This window comes from Tachypleus tridentatus, chromosome 13 (assembly GCF_004210375.1).
Source record: "Tachypleus tridentatus isolate NWPU-2018 chromosome 13, ASM421037v1, whole genome shotgun sequence".
In the NCBI taxonomy this organism is placed as follows: domain Eukaryota; kingdom Metazoa; phylum Arthropoda; class Merostomata; order Xiphosura; family Limulidae; genus Tachypleus; species Tachypleus tridentatus.
In genome coordinates this window covers 98,879,370-98,897,165 of record NC_134837.1, presented here as the reverse complement: position 1 = coordinate 98,897,165, position 17,796 = coordinate 98,879,370, and the positions used below count along the sequence as shown (strand labels likewise).

At 32.8% G+C, this 17,796-nt stretch overlaps 2 protein-coding genes across 10 annotated transcripts in view; one reads left to right on the top strand and one right to left on the bottom strand.

Annotated features, from left to right (window-relative positions):
* LOC143239379 (FAST kinase domain-containing protein 4) overlaps positions 1–4,576 on the top strand; it is a 25,807-nt gene extending 21,231 nt beyond the window's left edge. For 4 of the 6 annotated variants that reach the window (XM_076480384.1, XM_076480385.1, XM_076480388.1 and 1 more), the window contains 4 exons: positions 1,157–1,274; positions 2,004–2,112; positions 3,812–3,926; positions 4,083–4,576. In XM_076480384.1, coding sequence (XP_076336499.1) covers positions 1,157–1,274; positions 2,004–2,112; positions 3,812–3,926; positions 4,083–4,190 — 450 coding nt within the window. In that variant the 3' untranslated portion in view covers positions 4,191–4,576. The remainder of the gene's footprint in view (positions 1–1,156; positions 1,275–2,003; positions 2,113–3,811; positions 3,927–4,082) is intronic. The other 2 variants (XM_076480386.1, XM_076480387.1) reach the window with 1 other exon arrangement.
* LOC143239380 (ATP synthase subunit C lysine N-methyltransferase) lies at positions 4,577–17,796 on the bottom strand. 4 transcript variants are annotated; one of them, XM_076480391.1, is made up of 5 exons: positions 17,683–17,796; positions 15,719–15,954; positions 7,980–8,117; positions 7,492–7,542; positions 4,577–4,989 (listed from the first exon to the last, which is right to left on the bottom strand). In XM_076480391.1, exons 1-5 carry the CDS (start codon positions 17,708–17,710, stop codon positions 4,819–4,821), a joined length of 624 nt encoding a protein of 207 aa, XP_076336506.1. In that variant the 5' UTR covers positions 17,711–17,796; the 3' UTR covers positions 4,577–4,818. The 4 variants fall into 4 exon arrangements, with proteins under 4 accessions (XP_076336506.1, XP_076336507.1, XP_076336508.1 ...); XM_076480393.1 differs by lacking the exon at positions 4,577–4,989 and adding an exon at positions 5,015–5,481; XM_076480392.1 differs by lacking the exon at positions 7,492–7,542.

Sequence of the window (17,796 nt, the reverse complement as noted above, 5' to 3'; positions counted from 1 at the left end):
TGTCTTAGAGGAACACTCACACTTAAAACTAAATCATTGCAAGATTGGTGTGTCTCCCATAAAAAGTATATCCTGTATTATTTAGCATCATTTCTGAAGGGTTTGAACTTTTTCCTCAAATCGACAGTATTGTTTTATATATCCTCTTCAGAGGTTCTCTACGGCTCCTACAGAAACACTGTTTTACTTCAACCTGCTACAATGCCAAAACTTTCATTCCTGTCCTTGAAGAAATGAATGCATCCATCATACTATTGATGAGAATAGTATGATCCCAATGGTATGGAACTTTCTTATTTGTTGAATTGCAGCCAGTCACAGTGTAAACTATCACTGCATGACTGTATTTTGTTACAGTTACTTTTCTTATGAGAGAGGAAGTACATTTTTATACCCATTAACTTAGAATACTCGTACTATATAAATGTTTTTTTGTGATTCACAGAACTTACCAATGTACTAATTAAGCTCCTCCATTATCCCAGGTACTTCTGTAGGTGTCCCAAGGGGATGGGTTTGACCCAGAAACAAACCTCACTAGGGTACCTGCCATTTGTGCCATGTTTTATCAATCTAGTTTGTGAGTGGCTGGTATGAACAGTTTTAAACGTTGCAGCCTTAGAAACCAGTGTGTGGTCAGGTACACAACATTTGATCTCAGATTCAGGTTTAGCAATCATAAAATCCACTCTTAGACAAATTTAAGAGCCTCTTCATAGGGTCTATTCATTATAGATATGGAAACTCCACCCCAAGTGTGGTTTTTTCTAGCTACAAAACTGTGAGACATTTCCAGGAACTACACACTATAAATTAATATATGATTTTATATAGTGTTTCCAAAATGGCAAATGACTTTAACTCCAATAAATTGCAAAGTATTTGGCATATATATATATATATATATATATACAGCTATTTTTGTATTACGTAAATATGTGTCTCAGAAATAGCAAAATTTTACCTTGTATTCCTATGGAATTTGAAATAGGAAATAAGAGTTATTACATCAGGGAATGGCTTAAATACAGAAAAAAAATTACATTTACTTTTAGAATCTAAATACAGCACTTTTTTTTCAGGTATTATGCCATAATTTTGAAAATACTCATTTTTACTTTGTTTTGTTTTTTTTCTATATTTTCAAAATTCATAGCCACCAACACCTGATACGAAGAGTGTCAATAATAGTGTCTTAGAAGCTCTGAATAATTTTGTCCCTCGAGGAAAGTTTATGGCCACAAACTTGTCTACCACAATTGGTTGCATAATTGGTAAGTGCATAAGCTCCCTCTATACATTATTGTTTCAATTTTCAGTATTACACTGGTATTTTTTGGCATGTAATTAGTGTTATTTATATCACATATATCTATGCTGAATGTGGTGTGTCATACCTGCTTGACTTGGTGTTTTGTAAGGCTTATGCAAATATTATGTGGAACTCCATTCTCAAAAGTAGAGACTTGATAAATAGAAATATTTAAGCCTAGTTCACAGGTAAATAGAATGTGTTTCATTCTCCTAAGAAAACAATCTTGTTTTATATAAGACTGGGAATTATTAGTAATATTGAATTTTAAATAAGTTAATTCAAGAAAATAGTAATTACTAATATATGGAATTAGAAATAATTGATATACTTCTGAAAAATCCTTACTTTTAATTCCGATGTATGACATAAATAAAATTTTAAAAAATACTCTGGTGATTTTAATCTGGTTTACATCCTAATAGCTGTAAAATGCTTGATAACTAGTATAACTTCTCAACCACTGCCATATGCTATCTTGTCTGTAAAGCCTTATTAGCAGGTGTAATGTAGTTTGCATATTATTGTACACTGTTTTTTGCTTTCACTTAGAAGTACTTGTTAATAATCATAACACATAAACCTTAGTATTGTATGAAGTTCACAAACCTTTTGTTTCAATTTATTGTCCATATGTCAAACACATTTTAATGTGTCATGTATAAATTGGTGAATTTTTATATATATATAGATGCTGAATTTATAGTGAACAAGGATGGAAAACCACAACCAATAGCAGGTTATGGTATTCAAGCAGGTTTAAACAGTGACACAAAACCTATCCCAGCTGACTATTATCGGTAAGTTCATCTTTAGATCTTAGTGCAATTAAGTATCAAATGTATGTGCCAAATCTTCAAGAAAGTTAAAAACACCAGTGATTTTTATATTTCAAGTCCACTTTTATGAACTGTTGACATGTATTGCAATTTTATTTGTTCAAAATAAGACTAGTAATTCAGCAATTCTTACAAATTTGCAAATGAATAAGGAATTGAGAGATTTACTTTAAAATGTTTGTACACTATGTTGCTTTTCAATAACAAAAACAAAGTTATAAAAATAATTGTTTGAAACTATCAAGAACTTTAATCAGAATGAAAAATTAAAAACTATGGTGAGCTTCACTGATCCCTGTTAATTGAATAAGCCAGGGTGAAAATACAAGAGAATGAATTTTACTAAAAAAGTACAAAACTGGACTGTTTATGATTAAAACATGGTGTTATGGACAGATGAGTCCAAGTTTGAAATATTTGATTTAAAATGAAGATTGCACATCCAAAAGAAGAAAGGTAAAATACACTTACCTCAATGCATAGCACCTACCATGAAGCATGGGGAAGGCAGTGTGATGGTTTTGGGATGTTTACTGCTGATGCAAAATAAATGGCATAACAGATCAACCCAACTACCATTAGATATTGATCCCTTATGGTATAGCCAGTGGCTTGAGTATTATTGATAAAGGATTCTACTATCAAGAAAATGATGACCCCAAATGTTCATCCAATGGTCCCCACAAAGCCCTGATCTCAACCCAATGGAGCAGATCTGGGATTTGATAGATCAAAAACTTAAAGTCAAAAGTTACTTAATAAATTAGACATTAGGAGTGAAATTCCAAAGGAAGCTTTCATTAAATATGTTGCAACAATGCCTGAAAGACTGCAATTGTTAAAACCAAAGGGGGACACACAAAATATCAACTGTTTATTAAATTTAAGCACTTATATTGAGTTTCTGTTATACTAATTAACAAAAGTAATTAAATTTTGGTGTTTAACCTGTAATTTACCTTCTATGATTCTTTAAAAGCAGCCCAAAATCTAATATTTTGACTTGTCCTAATACTTTTGCACAATAGTGTATAAGCAAAAAAAAGTAAACATTTTTAAACTTAACATTCCACAAGTATTAAAATATACCATTTTATGTCAGTTTCAGTGTTTGGAAGAAGTATATGCATTTTCTTGAATAAGAAGCATTAATTATGTACAAGTGTTCACTGATGATAAACTTTGGTATTTTCAACCAACAGCACACTGTCAGTTATAATACTGTCTGTATGTAATTAATGTGAAGTTTAATACAGTTACATTTTACCAGTAATTTACAGACCTATATCTTCAAATATATGTATTGATAAATAACACAAAAATAAGAAGTAAATTTAAATTATAAAAACAATATTATACTCCATTGTGGTAGAAAAATTTGATATAAATTACTGTAACAGATTATCAATACAAAAGATACAAAGTATAAAATATATAGTATTGATTAGGTGACAAATAAATACTGATAAATATAAGTGATTGTTTTAATCTTATGTACCTGAATTTGTATTGTTATATTTTAATGCACACATGGCATATTTTTAATACAGTTAAACTTAAAATAAGTAAAGGTAAGATCAGGCTTAAATATTTTGTACATAGTTATTTTGCTTAATCGGTTGACCTTTCTTGTTTTCTATTGATGAGCACTTAATTTCAGAATTGCCCTACTAGTATGGGACTTCAAAGATTTGACAATGCACTCTCAAGATGTCACTGGTGTGAATGCCTTGAATGTAAGGTTACTTACAAAACTTGGCTACACAGTAGTCCAGGTAAGGTTTTTAAGATTGTGATGAATTACAATTATGAAACTGAAATGTTTTGGTGAACACTATCCAGCATAATACTGTACAATAGTAAGGTTGCTTTTGATATTAGTATAGCAATACTAATTGTATATTAGTGAGTTTTTCCTTCTTTTGTTTTAGGTATTACATTCAGAATTCAGTCTTCTAACAACTACGGTAAAGAAAGTGCAGTACCTCCAACAAAAAATTGCAGATGTGCTACATAACAAACATAGTACAATACTGTAGCCTCTAATGAAAGGAATGTTTAAATAAATGTAGTCTTAAACTTTGCTCTAGTTTTTAGATGGCCAGATGTATTTGGCTGAAAGTTGCAGAATAAATATCAATAATTTAATTTAATTTTATTTTATAATGTGAAAAAATTTTTTTGTACTTATTGACAGTTACATGTATGTATATTGTTACTTTGAAAAACAAACTGAATTCTATGGTATTAATAGTAAACTTGCAGGACCAGTGAATCATAATAAAATATTAACAACAAAGAATCTACAAAAAAAAATCTAGGTATGAATAGTGTAGGTAACTTTTTGAGATGTTTTTAAAATGTAATGTTAAGGTTTGTATTGGCTTATGTAGTTTTTAAATAAAGAGGGATGGGAAGTAACTAATCAACAGTACAGCCGTATTTATTTCTATATCATCAATGTACATATACACAGATACACCCTAATAATAACTTTTAAAAGAGAACATGCTTTAAGTGTTATACTTTCTGCATATTCATTTATTTAACATTATAATGACCATAAAGCCATGTTATCAGTACACTTAATTGGATATATAACAATATGGATCTCGTTGTTTTTTGATTTTTGAATTTACTCAATTATGATATTCAAAATGATAGTAATTAAACTGAGATATTATGGTTTAAAATTTGCTCTATTTTATAAACCCATACAGAGTCAATTCCATCATTGATGACATATTTAGGGTTCCATCTAGGCAGTGGATATCTGCAAGCTATAAGATAAGATCCATTTTCCATTTCGTGTTTAGCTTTTACCCCCAGTTTGTGCATCTGCAATAAGACCATTCTCATTTAAACCGAACTACTTTTACACAGTAAGTCTTAAATTTTTAATTTTTTTTTTTTAATTTCTCAGAATTAGTTTAGAAATACTGATGAAAATGAATATTAAACAATTAAACCCAAACTATTGTAACAAGTGACTTTATCAACATTGTGCATGTAAATTAAATTCATTGCCTCTAAAGTTTACAAAATATTTCTAACAACTTTCAATTTTTTGACAGAAAAAAGTAGTAACTTTACAACAGAGTAGGTCTATTTAAAATGTTCCTAAAGATTGCTGTATCACTGATTCTTAACATGAGAGCAGTAAAACATCAACCTGGATAATTATTATTGGTTACTAGTTTCTAAGGATGCGTTCATCACTGAAGAAAAATCAAAGATTAAGTTTTTTCTAGAGAAGTTGTTGGAGTGGTTTCATGTTGCCTTCTATCTTCTATCTAGCTTCAAGTACTAGTTGTTCAATTAAGCCATCCCCTAAAATTATCACATTAAGAAATTCAGGCTTTGATTCTGCAACAGACTACATTGTCAATTTGAAAATGACAGCATGTGTCCCTGACCTTAACACAAATTCTCTTCACATTGTCAAAGTTTTTCACATTCTTTTGAAACCCCCATAACTAGGTAATCATGTATTTACCAATAGGTACTACACTTCAGCAGCTATTGTAAACTATTTACCTGAACACAATTTCAGTTACACTGGAACACTCAACATTAATTGCATCAGCTTTCCTGCAGAAGTTAAAAGTCTAAAACTTAACAATCAGGAGTTGGGGTGATTTTGGACTCGGAAAACAAAACACTGTGTGCTGTTTGAAGGAACAAAAAAAAAAGAGTATTGTGAAAGCTAAAAATTGTGAATGATTGCAATGTTTACAAATAGTGTGATATTATGCACAACCCTAAAACCCACAAGTGGTGAAAGAAAGTATACCATTGGATTATTGAAGTGATCAAAGTAAATATCCACATCTTTCACAGTTTATGCCAGCCAAAAGGGAAATGGCAAATTTACAAACACAATCTCATTGATGCAATATTCTTCAGTAAAATACACTACAATAATGGTTTCAAGGACATTTTTGGATATAGATTTCAACAATCTTCATCTACAGGAATACAATTTTGGCAGTAGATATTTACCATGAAAACAGTGCTACACCTTTAAGTTATACTTGTGTGAATATTTCTTCACTTTGTCTATTTTCTTACCATTATTTCACAGTCTAAAATTTGTCTGTCCTTCTCAAAACCTTCATATTTTTAGCAGAATATGAATCTACATCCAGTTCTATTTACTATAATATATAATACTACATAAATTTCAATAATGAAAAATGTCTAGACTGCTTTGAAAAAATATCCTGCAATGTAGTTTCTTGCATTCATTTCTGCTCCAGAGATAAGAGTTAAACTTTGAAAATCTCATTAAATTGAAAAAGTAAAAACTTGTCTTGGGTGCAAGAAAGTATGTTACCTTTGTATTACTGGAAGGTTTTTGCTGCATAACATCATTTTGCTGTGGTGCAATTCACAAGGGAGGTGCCTAAAAGCTAATGGTATGTAAATCTTTAAGGCTGACACATATAGAAGTGTGGTATCTCAGGATTATTGTTGTTTTCAATTATACCAAGTAATCAAAATACTACCATTATTATTATTTCTCATTATTTTTATTTAATTTGAAGTTAATCAGAATAAACACTGAAATATCCTTGAATTAATTGCAATTTGTATCATTAATTATTACTGCTTTTTATTATAACTATTCAAGTATCATGGGAAAAAAATCAAGTGTAAAAAAAACCTAATGATTAATTAGCACAGATACTTTGGTACTGAATATGTGTTCTGTAAGCTAAAGCTTAAAATAGTGGAAGAAGTGGCCCACACTGCCATTTATAGCAGTACCTTTTTTTGTCCCACAACTGCCAAATCACTTGACTAACTTGTCAGCCTAGGTTCAAAAGTTATTGTGAGGAATTGGCTGAAATTTGGTTCACCAAGATTGAAATTAAATAGATAAACAATTAGATGAATACATAAAAGTTTGGCAGCCATTTTAACTTTATCACCTTAATGCCATAAGTGAGGGCTCAACTAAACGAGGTTGGTAACAAGTGAAGCCACTGCCTAATTAAAGTAATGTTTGATGTACTACATTGCACACCTTTGGATCAAATAAACAGCATGTGTGCTAATGCACAAAATAGTGGAAGGGGTGGCCCAGATCCCAATTTACAGAAGCAAGCATAATATTGTGACAATCAGACTCATTATGAAATTAGATGTACTTCACAACACCTATTTTTATTCCAGATAGTTAGAACTCTATTCAAATTTCCTAAACCATCATTTATTTTATCTTGAAATTCTTTCATACTAAGTAGCAAAATACTCAAAGTCAGCATGCTTTCACAATAACTATCATTACTTCCTGAATTCATTATTCTAAGTAGCTCATAAATATGAATTTCTTACCATTTCATCTACTCCAAAAATTATAACACCTTTGTACTTGGAAAGATCAATCTTGGGAAAATAAAACGTGTGTGAACATTATGATGACTACATTTGTTTCATGAAAAACTGATTCTTAACAACTGATAATGTGGTTAGCTAAAATATTGAAGTAATTTTTTTCTTTATCACAGGCCATAAAATGTTTGTTACTTTAAAAGTTAATCATATGCACTTTAACGATACACAAATTGAGAAATTTAGTGCAAAGTATTTGCACGTGAAATATAAAGTTCACTGGATACATTAAGTTCACTTAAATTCAAGAGTAAAATATTATCTTGATCACAAAGAAAATACATTTTAGTGGAAGTCTCTCAAATGTCCTCTTAAAAATATATCAATAATCATTTAAGAAAAATAATAAATTGAATTTAAAATACTTTTTTTAAAAGAAATAAGAAGGTAAGTTTTTTTCTTTTTTTTGCCAAAGAATGAATGTTTCTTACCTTCCACAAATTCTGCCTTTTAAAACTTGTTTTTTGGCTGACCCCACTAACTAGTGCTTTAAACCTGGAGTATAAAATAAGCCATAGGTTTAACTCAACTCCATGGGCAGTATAACCTTGTTTTGCTGCTTCAATCACCTACAAAAAATCCTTAATACTGTTTACATTATAACTTCATTTCATTTGAACTATTTATATGAAAATAATAATTTTGAGCATGCTCCACACACAAATTTATCTTCAATAAAAGTATTTAAAAAGCAGATGTTTAAATGTGTAAAAAAAAGGCACTACCCAAATTATACATATAATTACTATGTTTAAAAGGGCTGGATTCTGGAATAGAGTATATTCTTTGGTATCTTTTACCTATCTTATATACATAGACATGCACACATATATTGCAAACCATGTTGTCTATCCAAGTGTTTGTCTATTTCCCATATGAAAAGCTGTGCATACAGGCAAAGCCCAACATTTACTTCTGAATGAATGGAGAGCAAGCATGAATAATGTTGATGCCATATTTTATTTCACGAGCAAGATATTCTAGACTACACTGTTGGGAATTAATCACATCATCATTCATATTTCAACATACAATGTAACTTAAAAATGAAAATGTTGATTTACTGTATGTTATTGTTGAGAGACTCTAAGAAATACTGAAATGCTCAACAATTACTTTTCACAGTGGATAGTATAAATAGTTCAGAGCTTTGGCTCTGAGTGAAACCAAGAGTGCAACACAATTAACCTCTTTAAAATCCATGAAGTAATTTAACTTGATAAAGTTTTCCCATCACTGGGAATGAGTATTTTTACTTGTCAACACATAAAACAGTTCCTCTCAAAAAAAAAAAAAAAGAAATATTGAGACGAAACGATCAGATATATAGATCAACAGGTTAGTATTAATTCAGAAAAGTTGAATTAATACTCAAAATAAAATCCAGATTCCAAACTGGAAAGCCTAATGATGATGGAGGTCTAATGATACCAAAATGAAAAAGTTTATCCACCATGCTCACTGAAGATGAAATTTGTGATCCATCAGATTATTCATTGTAAATTAGTGCAATTTGTTACTCAAGAGTGATTGGTATGGAAAGATAAACATCATCAAACATGAAACAAACCACCAGTCAAATAAGTTATGTACAAGTATTAATTGGTATACATGTGAGGATGTTTGGTACACCACACATTAAAACTTTTCTACTAAGGTCTTTGACTACCCTGAACTAAGAAGTATGTTATTCATTGAGAAAAGAATTTTCAATCACACATAATTTATAGAAGAAAGACTACACTTACACAACATGTCCTTCATAAAGGCCAAAATTATACAAAAGAAATTACTAGAATAGTAGAGGGAGAAAAAAAAAAAAAGGGAAACAAATGTGCACTAGTTAAATAATTTCCTAACTTTTGTTAATACATAAACCCATACACCAAAGAATTCTGGCAATAATATGTATTGGTGAAAAAAAAAAAAAAATCACAATTAAGAGTGATATATGTATTTACTGTAGAGTTGCCAAAATACATGAAATAAAACTGCCTAATACATGTCTGCATTGTATTAATACTTGTATGTTACTATCCAATGGAAAATATGCAAAATGCTTTTTTTGTATAAATGTGTTATACCACAATATTACTGAAGATGTAGGCAATCTAGCTTCATGCTGGAAATTGGCATTTCAACTATTTTGTATTAAATGCATCTTATATTTTACACAAAGAAAATTATTAATATCAACAAAAACTAATATTTAATATAATTATTAAATCTTACTATCTTAAAAAGCAGTGCTACAACTAGTAATAGTAATTTTTAATTAAAAAAATGTTATTAATATGTGTGATAAATAACTCTGTACAAATTCTGTTAAATGCTAAAATATAATATTTAATGTTTTGTTCAAAATGTAACTGAGCTAAGACCTTTCTTTTGCTTTGTTTATTATGAATGTATATAAAGTTGTGTGAATTAACATAGACTGCAAATATTAAAAAAACATATTACTTAATAACATTAGAAATAATAAAAGTTCAAAATGTTCAAGTTTTGAGTTAATCAAAGTACATGAGACAGTCAGGTATATAAGCTAAATCAAGAATCTGTTTGTATTTGGCCAAGGAGGCTACTTTTTTTCTTCTTTGCATGTGTTAAGTTCTGCAACTTATGTTTATGCACACACTAAAAATAATTATACAAAAACCTTTATTTAATGTCAATTATTATATCTTAAATAAAAAATATTCAAATTATGTTTCACTTTTCTTTTGAGCTAATTGTTGTCTTATTTTGTTTTCACACATCACCTTTTTTCATTCTATTTAATAGCCAGGACACACCAAATGGCAAAATATTCATTACTAATATCCCCAAAAAATCTAACCCAATCTTCCCTTAAACTCCTTCAAAGTTTCTACTTCTGAAACAATTAAATTGCAATAATTATGTATCATAATATTATTAATAATTATAATTACAGTGGAAAGTGTGACCATTGCCAATGACACTGTCCAAAATCAAGGGTAAACCCATGGTAAAAACATCTGAAATGGTGCTATCGTTCAAGGTCGTAATAACAGAACAACAGTAAAATGTGGGCTATTGTGATTTGAGTTTCAGGTAAAAGAAAATGATCCATCAAAAAAAATGTGACAAATGCATAGCCCAGTTAGGACAACTTTCTCCTTCCGATCCTTACAGAAACAAGACAACCAAAATCCAATAGAAGGCTTTATCTGGAAAAGCTTGTTATCACCTTACTCACTTCAAGTCAACTGGCACAAAGCCAAGCCTTGAATGCAAGGCCATAGTCCATGTATGAAATAGACATGCCAGTAATAGCACCAAAGCAGACAAACTTACATGTGGTGCCAGCAAGCTCGTTTCCGTAAATACCAACATGGCCTGGTATCCAGAAAAGCTCAATAAAAGTAGATGATAAAGATAAACGGGACAGCTGGTTTTGAATATTAATGAGAACAGGGTGAAAAATAATGTGAAATGGTTCCAGGGCCAGTAGAGAGTTTAGTGAGTCAGTATAGATAGTACAGTTCATGTCTACATAGCTTCTACATGATCCAGGGCAAGAGAAATATACAATCTGGCAGTGAACACTGAAACTGTAGAAGGGATCCTGTTTGCAACCACCAAATCACAACAAACCATGGCAAAGCCCACAGAGTCACCTAATTTCAAATTATGCATATAAATGAAAATGGAAGGATTGTTCAAAAGCTGTTCTGCAAACAGAAAACAGTACTTCTAATCAGGATTACCCACCTTCTTCAGATGAATCAAAGAAAAGTCACACTTTGGGATAGTAATAAGCCATGGTGGGATGAGCTGACTTTTGGAGATAGCAACATCCAGGACAGACCCAATTCAGCCAACTGCAGCTGGATACAAAGGCCAAAAGGAACAATGGCAGACCATCTATTCTGGAAAAACATGGCCAATTGAGGAAGGAAAACACAAACTCTAATGGGATGCTGTGGTAAGGATCGAAGTTTTGAAGCATACAGTAAAGACAGATGCAAAAGGCAGAGGTTCATGAGACTTTGTGTACAAACTCTGGACTGGGGAAGTGCAGAAAGTACCCATGTAGAACTGAAGCCCAAGATGGTGAATAGGGTCCAACATCTTCAAGGGCAAGATTCTGATAGAGCCATAGACCAAAAACCTATAGTTAAGTTTTGATCAAATGAGGGCATTGTAGATCTTGAGTATAGAACATAAATCTGCTCCCCAAGAGGTGTAAGAGAGAACACTGAGAATGTTCAGAACCCTTTTACACTTGACACATAGTTGCTTGATATGTGGAAAGTTAGCTTGCAGTCAAAGATAAGTCTCAAGAACTTTGCTTCAGACACCACATGAAGTACAACTTCAATGACACAGAGCTTGTTATCAGGGTGAATACCCCCTCAGTGGCAAAAGTGCATGCAGACAGTTTTAAATAGAAAAAAGATAAAACTGCTTGCTGTGATCTACTTCAGTAAAAGATTGAGAGCAGTCTGTAGCTGCCATTCAATAAACCTCATGCTCAACAACTGATATGAGATGTGGAATTTGTCATCATATTGTCCATCTGCAACTGTATGGGAGGGAGTTGTCCAGTAAAGCCATTAATCTTTATAATGAAAGTGTGACACTCAAGGGACTCCAAATTCCTGTGGGAAAAAATGGGAAAGTGTTGAACCCACACAAATATTATATTGCCAGTCCATTAAAACATTTTTGATAAAAATGGGCAAATGGTCATGCAAGCCATATGAGTGGAGGTCTCGCAAAATACCACACTTCCATGTAGTATCATAAGCTTTTTCAAAGTAAAACCAAAAACAAACAAGATGTCACTTCAGAAAGGTTTCCCTGACTGCGATTTCAAGTCGAATCAGCTGGCCCACAGTAGAGCACTGTCATCAAAGCATACACTGGGTGGGTAAGAGGAGGTTGTTTGATTCAAGGAACCAAACCCTCTCTGCAGTCTTACAGAGGCAGCTTGTCAAAGCAATTGGATGACAGTTTGAAGGAATCTTGGGATTCTTCATGGGCTTGGAAAAAGGGAGGACAATAGCCTGCCACCAAGCATCAGGAAAAGCATTACCTTGCCAGATGCAATTAAAAACTACCAGAATAGTAGCAACAGAGGCAGAAGAGAGATAGTGCAGCATCTCAAAGTGAATATTATCAAGTCCAACTGACATACTGCCAGACTGATGAAGAACAAGCTTGAGTTCCACCAATCTAAAAGGGCGATTATAGTCATACAATCAATCAGCCCTAAAGGAAAGATGTGAATGCTCTGCCAGAATCTTGATGGCTAAGAAGGTGGTGAATGAAGCAGAAGTGCTAGATGCACAAGAAAAGCTTTTGCTAAGTATCAGCAATGCTCTGGGCATCAGCAACTTCCTGGCCATTAGAGAGCAAGACTGAAAGGGGGGCAAAAGTATACTGCCCACTGACCTTCCAAATCTTGTCCCATATAACTTTGGAACTGGTGATAGAAGAGATGCTAGTTGTGTACTTAATCCAAGATTCCTTCTGGCTTTGATGTCTGATATGCTGAGGATGTGCATAGTCCTGCTGAAAAGCAATGTGGTTCAAACATGTGAGATACCTTCAAAAGGTATCCCAGGCTTGTTTCTGAGCCTTCTGTGTCATGTAGCAGGCAAGATTCAACCACAGGCAAGGATATCATAGAAAAGATGTCGAGGTTTTAAGAATACACTGAACAACTGCCTGGACAATACAGTAAGCTATCAATGGTTTACAGATTATGGCAAAATCAAGTTCCCGAGAGAGCAGTGAAAGAGGGCCAGTTGGCTTGTTCCACCGTCCATCGAGGCACATGGGTCAGGTGGCATCAACCACAGTCAGTCTCTCTCAAATTTAAAGGAAAATTATCACTGTCTCGTGGGTTACTGTCAGCCTTCCAAGAAAAGTGAAGGGAAGCAGATAGAGATCAATAGCAGTAAAAGACTGACTAGGTGCATGAAAATAAGTATAAGAAGAGAGTATTGAAGAGAGACAGGTTGTGATTTGAGAGCACACACACTATGAAACAACCCCTCCCATCAATATCAGCACCACCCCAGAGGAGATTATGTTCATTAAAATATCTCAGGATTAAAAAGGGAGACAGTAATCATTCAACGAGGGCATCAAGGTCTGACTGATCATAGAGGAGACAGGTAGAGAGAACAAACAGTGATGGTACCACCCAAGAAAACACAGATGGCTACAGCCTCTGAAGGTGTATCAAATAGCAAAGACAGGGTAGGCACAAGCTGATCAACCAGAAGTGCCACCCATCCATGCATTTGTCTATCACACAACCTGTTATTTCTGTACAATGAAAATTGCCAAAAGGTGACTGCATTGGCAGATTTCAAAGATGTTTCCTGTAAAGAGAGACACACAAGATAAGAATAAATAAAATCCTTAATGTTATATACATTCAAACAAAAACCCCAACAGTTCAACTGTATCAAAGTGGCTATTTTACATATATATGGTGGAAATTGGAGCAGCGAGCCTTTCTGTTTGTGACCATGTTTTTCTCTTTATTGGACAGAGTTCTTTTGACCTTCAGGGATTCTGCCCTGGGTTGAGTAGGCAAATAGGAGGAGAAGATAGACCCAAGGAAATGCCCAAAGTCAAAGGAAGTGGACTCAGGCAGCCACCAGAAGGAGTTCCAGGGACAGAGATGGGAGCAGACATAGACTCATCAACTCTTTTAACCATTTTGCTGGAATGCACATAGAAATCTGTCTGCATTCCCACTGTGGCACTAGAACGGAGTGCACCAGCATATGTCTCAGATGAAGTGGAGGACAATAAATTCCAGAGTCTCTGGGTAGGAGATATTGTTCACAGTCTTAAATTGTTGCACCTCTTTCTCCTCCACCCACTTAGGGCAAGAACTAGAGTAAGAGGAGTGTGAACTACTACAGTTAACACAGTGTGATTCCAGTTCACACTCGTAGTGTCATGATTTTCGCCACCACAACGAGCAGGCATTAAAGAATAATGATACAATGTCTTTGAGTGACTGAGCCACTGACACTGGAATCATCTGAGAGGGCTGGGAATGTATGGTCATATCTAACAGTTCAGATAACCTGCCTTGACTGTGGCAAGTGGATGTGGTAATGTAAACATTAAAATCAGAGCATCAGTAGGCATCATAGTTCTTTCTTTGCAAGTGGAGATTCAGCACACCACAGAAAAGCCTTGGCTGGAAAAACTAGCAAGGATCTTCAACTTGGGAATGTTCTTCAAGTCCCTCTCAACAATAACTCCTCTTGTGGAATTCACTGTTGTATGAGGAGTAACCTCAATGGGTATATTCCCAATGCTCTTTAAACTCCGGAGGAGTTTGGTGTATTATGGTGAAGATGTTTCCAAAATGTCTCCTGAGCACAGCTTCCTTACTGACTTGGGAGCCCCAGAAAGCCCTTCTAATCCCTTTTGAATGAAAAATCAAGGTGTTAAGTCTGACCCTGATGATAACTGTATAACAGAGTCATCCAGGGTCAGTTGCCTGGTCCACTTAGGCTAGGGTCAACCAAGTATCAGTGTTGAACTTTCTCAACAGATGTTTTGGACATTGTGCCTGATGCTGGCATTTCGGTATAGTTCTCACAAAAACCTGATGTTGCTGCACTGTCCTTGTTTATCATTGCAGTGTATTCCCTCATAGGTCTTCAAGATAGCTGGAGAAAGTAGGCACTGAAATGTTATTTTATTATGGATACTCACATTCATGAAAAAAAAACAATAACTTCAGTGCCCACTGTTCCAACTCATCATGAAGCCCCACAAGGGAATACACTACAATGACACATGGGTGAATGTTCAGATCCCAGAGGAGGTTAAGTAAAATTACATAACCTTCTCTGGGTGGTGCCTTCACCACGTACAGGAATCTACCTTGAGAGGCTAAAAATAGTGAAGGGAATTATGCAACATAAAATCTAAACCTATAAACCTTTATATTCATATACCTATGAGCTATTTTTATGTAAAAACACACAAAATTTGCTACAGCCCCAGAGTAATACAGAGTGTTCAGAAAGTCACTGTGTACTTACATATTTATTAACAGACAAAACTGCACAGTGACTTTCCGAACACCCTGTATAAATATTTCAAGAAACTATCACATTATTACTGAAAACACTGACTGCTTATTCATAAAAAAGCAACTCACAATTCTTCCATCTCCACTACCAAGATCAACAACTGTTCCCTCTTTTACACAGTACAGACGTAAAGCAGTCATCACATTGGTAACTTGCTTAGTGGTAGCAGGCACATAAGGTAGACATATCCTTCGAAGTGCAGGGGTTATAAATGGTCCTGATAACACCATAAGACCAACACCAACTGCTCCTGTTATGCAACCTGTGATTAATCCAATTGTGTTCCATTGTTTCTGAGATGAAACTAACAGAAAACAAATTAAACAAAATTTATTATCTTTACAAAATTATAAACAAACATCTTTACTGTATCACTCATTAGATATACACAAAATATTAATTCAGAGTTTAGAAACTGAAAATTTCTACAATCTTAATAGAACTTAAATAAAACAACTATTTATATCACCAGAAAGTTATTTCAATTAATAGCATCCTAAATATAATTACTCAGACTTTTATTTTCAACCAACCTTATTTTAAACATACAAAATTCATTCTGTTAATCATTTTTATCAATAAAATAAATGTACTTGAACTATTGCTTTATTTAAATCATTTTCATAAAAAAATGTTGATCTTTAAAACTTTATTTAATGTAGTGAACTATGAGATGATTTTTTTCCAAAAACAGACTTTGATCCAGTAAAACTTAAAACATGTTTAGCATCCTTAGCAGTATTTAACTTAGGCTAAAATGCTACTAACTGGTATGATATTTTATCATTACAGTTTAATTATTAAATATTAGTACTCTCAAATATATTGAACATGTCTCATGGCTTAAAAATTCCATTATTTATTACTGAGTATTAGTCATTACAAGTTCAATACCAACTTAGAAGGTGGAAAAATCAATTGCAAGCTTCAAGTTGGCAAGAGTTGTCTACCAATACTTGGAATGATTTTAAGATAATCCCTCCCACTTTTCAGCTTCTTTGTCCTTGCTATAAGTCATATTCATTTTTAGAGCTACAACTTTTCATTAGGCATTATTAAATATAACACAGTCTAACTTTCAGTATTTCATGGCCTTTAACACAGATGTATTACTGAGAAGTAATTTTATTATTTATTGTTAGTAATGGTAACATAAGTTACAATAATGTAATTTGTAACTTGAATTAATTTTGGTATCATTATAACACAAATATCACATAACATATGGACATTCAGAAGCCTTTTGTTCTGATCCTTCAAGGCTATCTTTTCACACCCACCCATTGAAAAACATTGATATACACTCTTTATGTTTGAAGAAATCCTTTTAAGTTACTGTAAATCTTCCACCACCATTTCTGATGAAAACAACTCATTCTATAAGTCAGTCACCCTAGTATTAAAAGAATAAAAAAAACATTAAAATTGTTTTATTAACTGGGGTCTAGCCTGACTTTTTCTGAATTTTAAATTTGCAATTATATATACAAAAAGTAATGAGATCTTTAGCCAGTTGATCTTCCCAGTATTCTTTTAAACTTCAACACTTTCTCTTTCACTCTTCTTAAGTATGATTAGGAAATTTTAATCTATATATATATTTCAAGGTAACTTTCTAGTGTCTATTAATAGCAGCCTTCTGATTTCCAATTGTCAGTACAGTTTCTTATCTAATGAGACAAAAACTGAAAAAAAAAAGTGAAAAGCCATACACAGTATGACAAGTAAAATATAACTGTTGATTTATATAGAGACAATTATCTCTTTCTAATTCAAATTTCATTTATAAATACACTTTAAAACGTTATTATCAAGCTTACAGATCACTGCTTTAAAATATTGGCTTCATATAATGTTGAAAGTTGTAATGACTTATACGCCACACCACAAGCTATTTCCCCTCAATACAGATAAAAATACCCAAGACACATTAATTTACTATATATCCCCATACCAATATCATTAACATATCCTAATAACAATATAAATACAATAATATTTGTAAACATTTTACGCAACAAGGTATAATTACTGTTATTTTCTTCTACTATCTTTTCCATCCCACTCCTTTCACTTTTACCGGCATATTTCAGAAACTGTAATTTTCTGATATAACAATGGAGGGCGATAAAATCGGAAATAAAAA

Excerpts from the sequence above, each read along its gene's own strand:
- LOC143239380 (XM_076480391.1), bottom strand. The coding sequence starts at position 17,710 with ATGGAAAAGATAGTAGAAGAAAATAACA. Across the intron at positions 15,955-17,682 it reads GATAGTAGAAGAAAATAACA|TTTCATCTCAGAAACAATGG; the intron begins GTAATTATACCT and ends GTTTTCTGTTAG. Across the intron at positions 8,118-15,718 it reads GTAGTGGAGATGGAAGAATT|GTGATTGAAGCAGCAAAACA; the intron begins GTGAGTTGCTTT and ends GATTTTTTGTAG.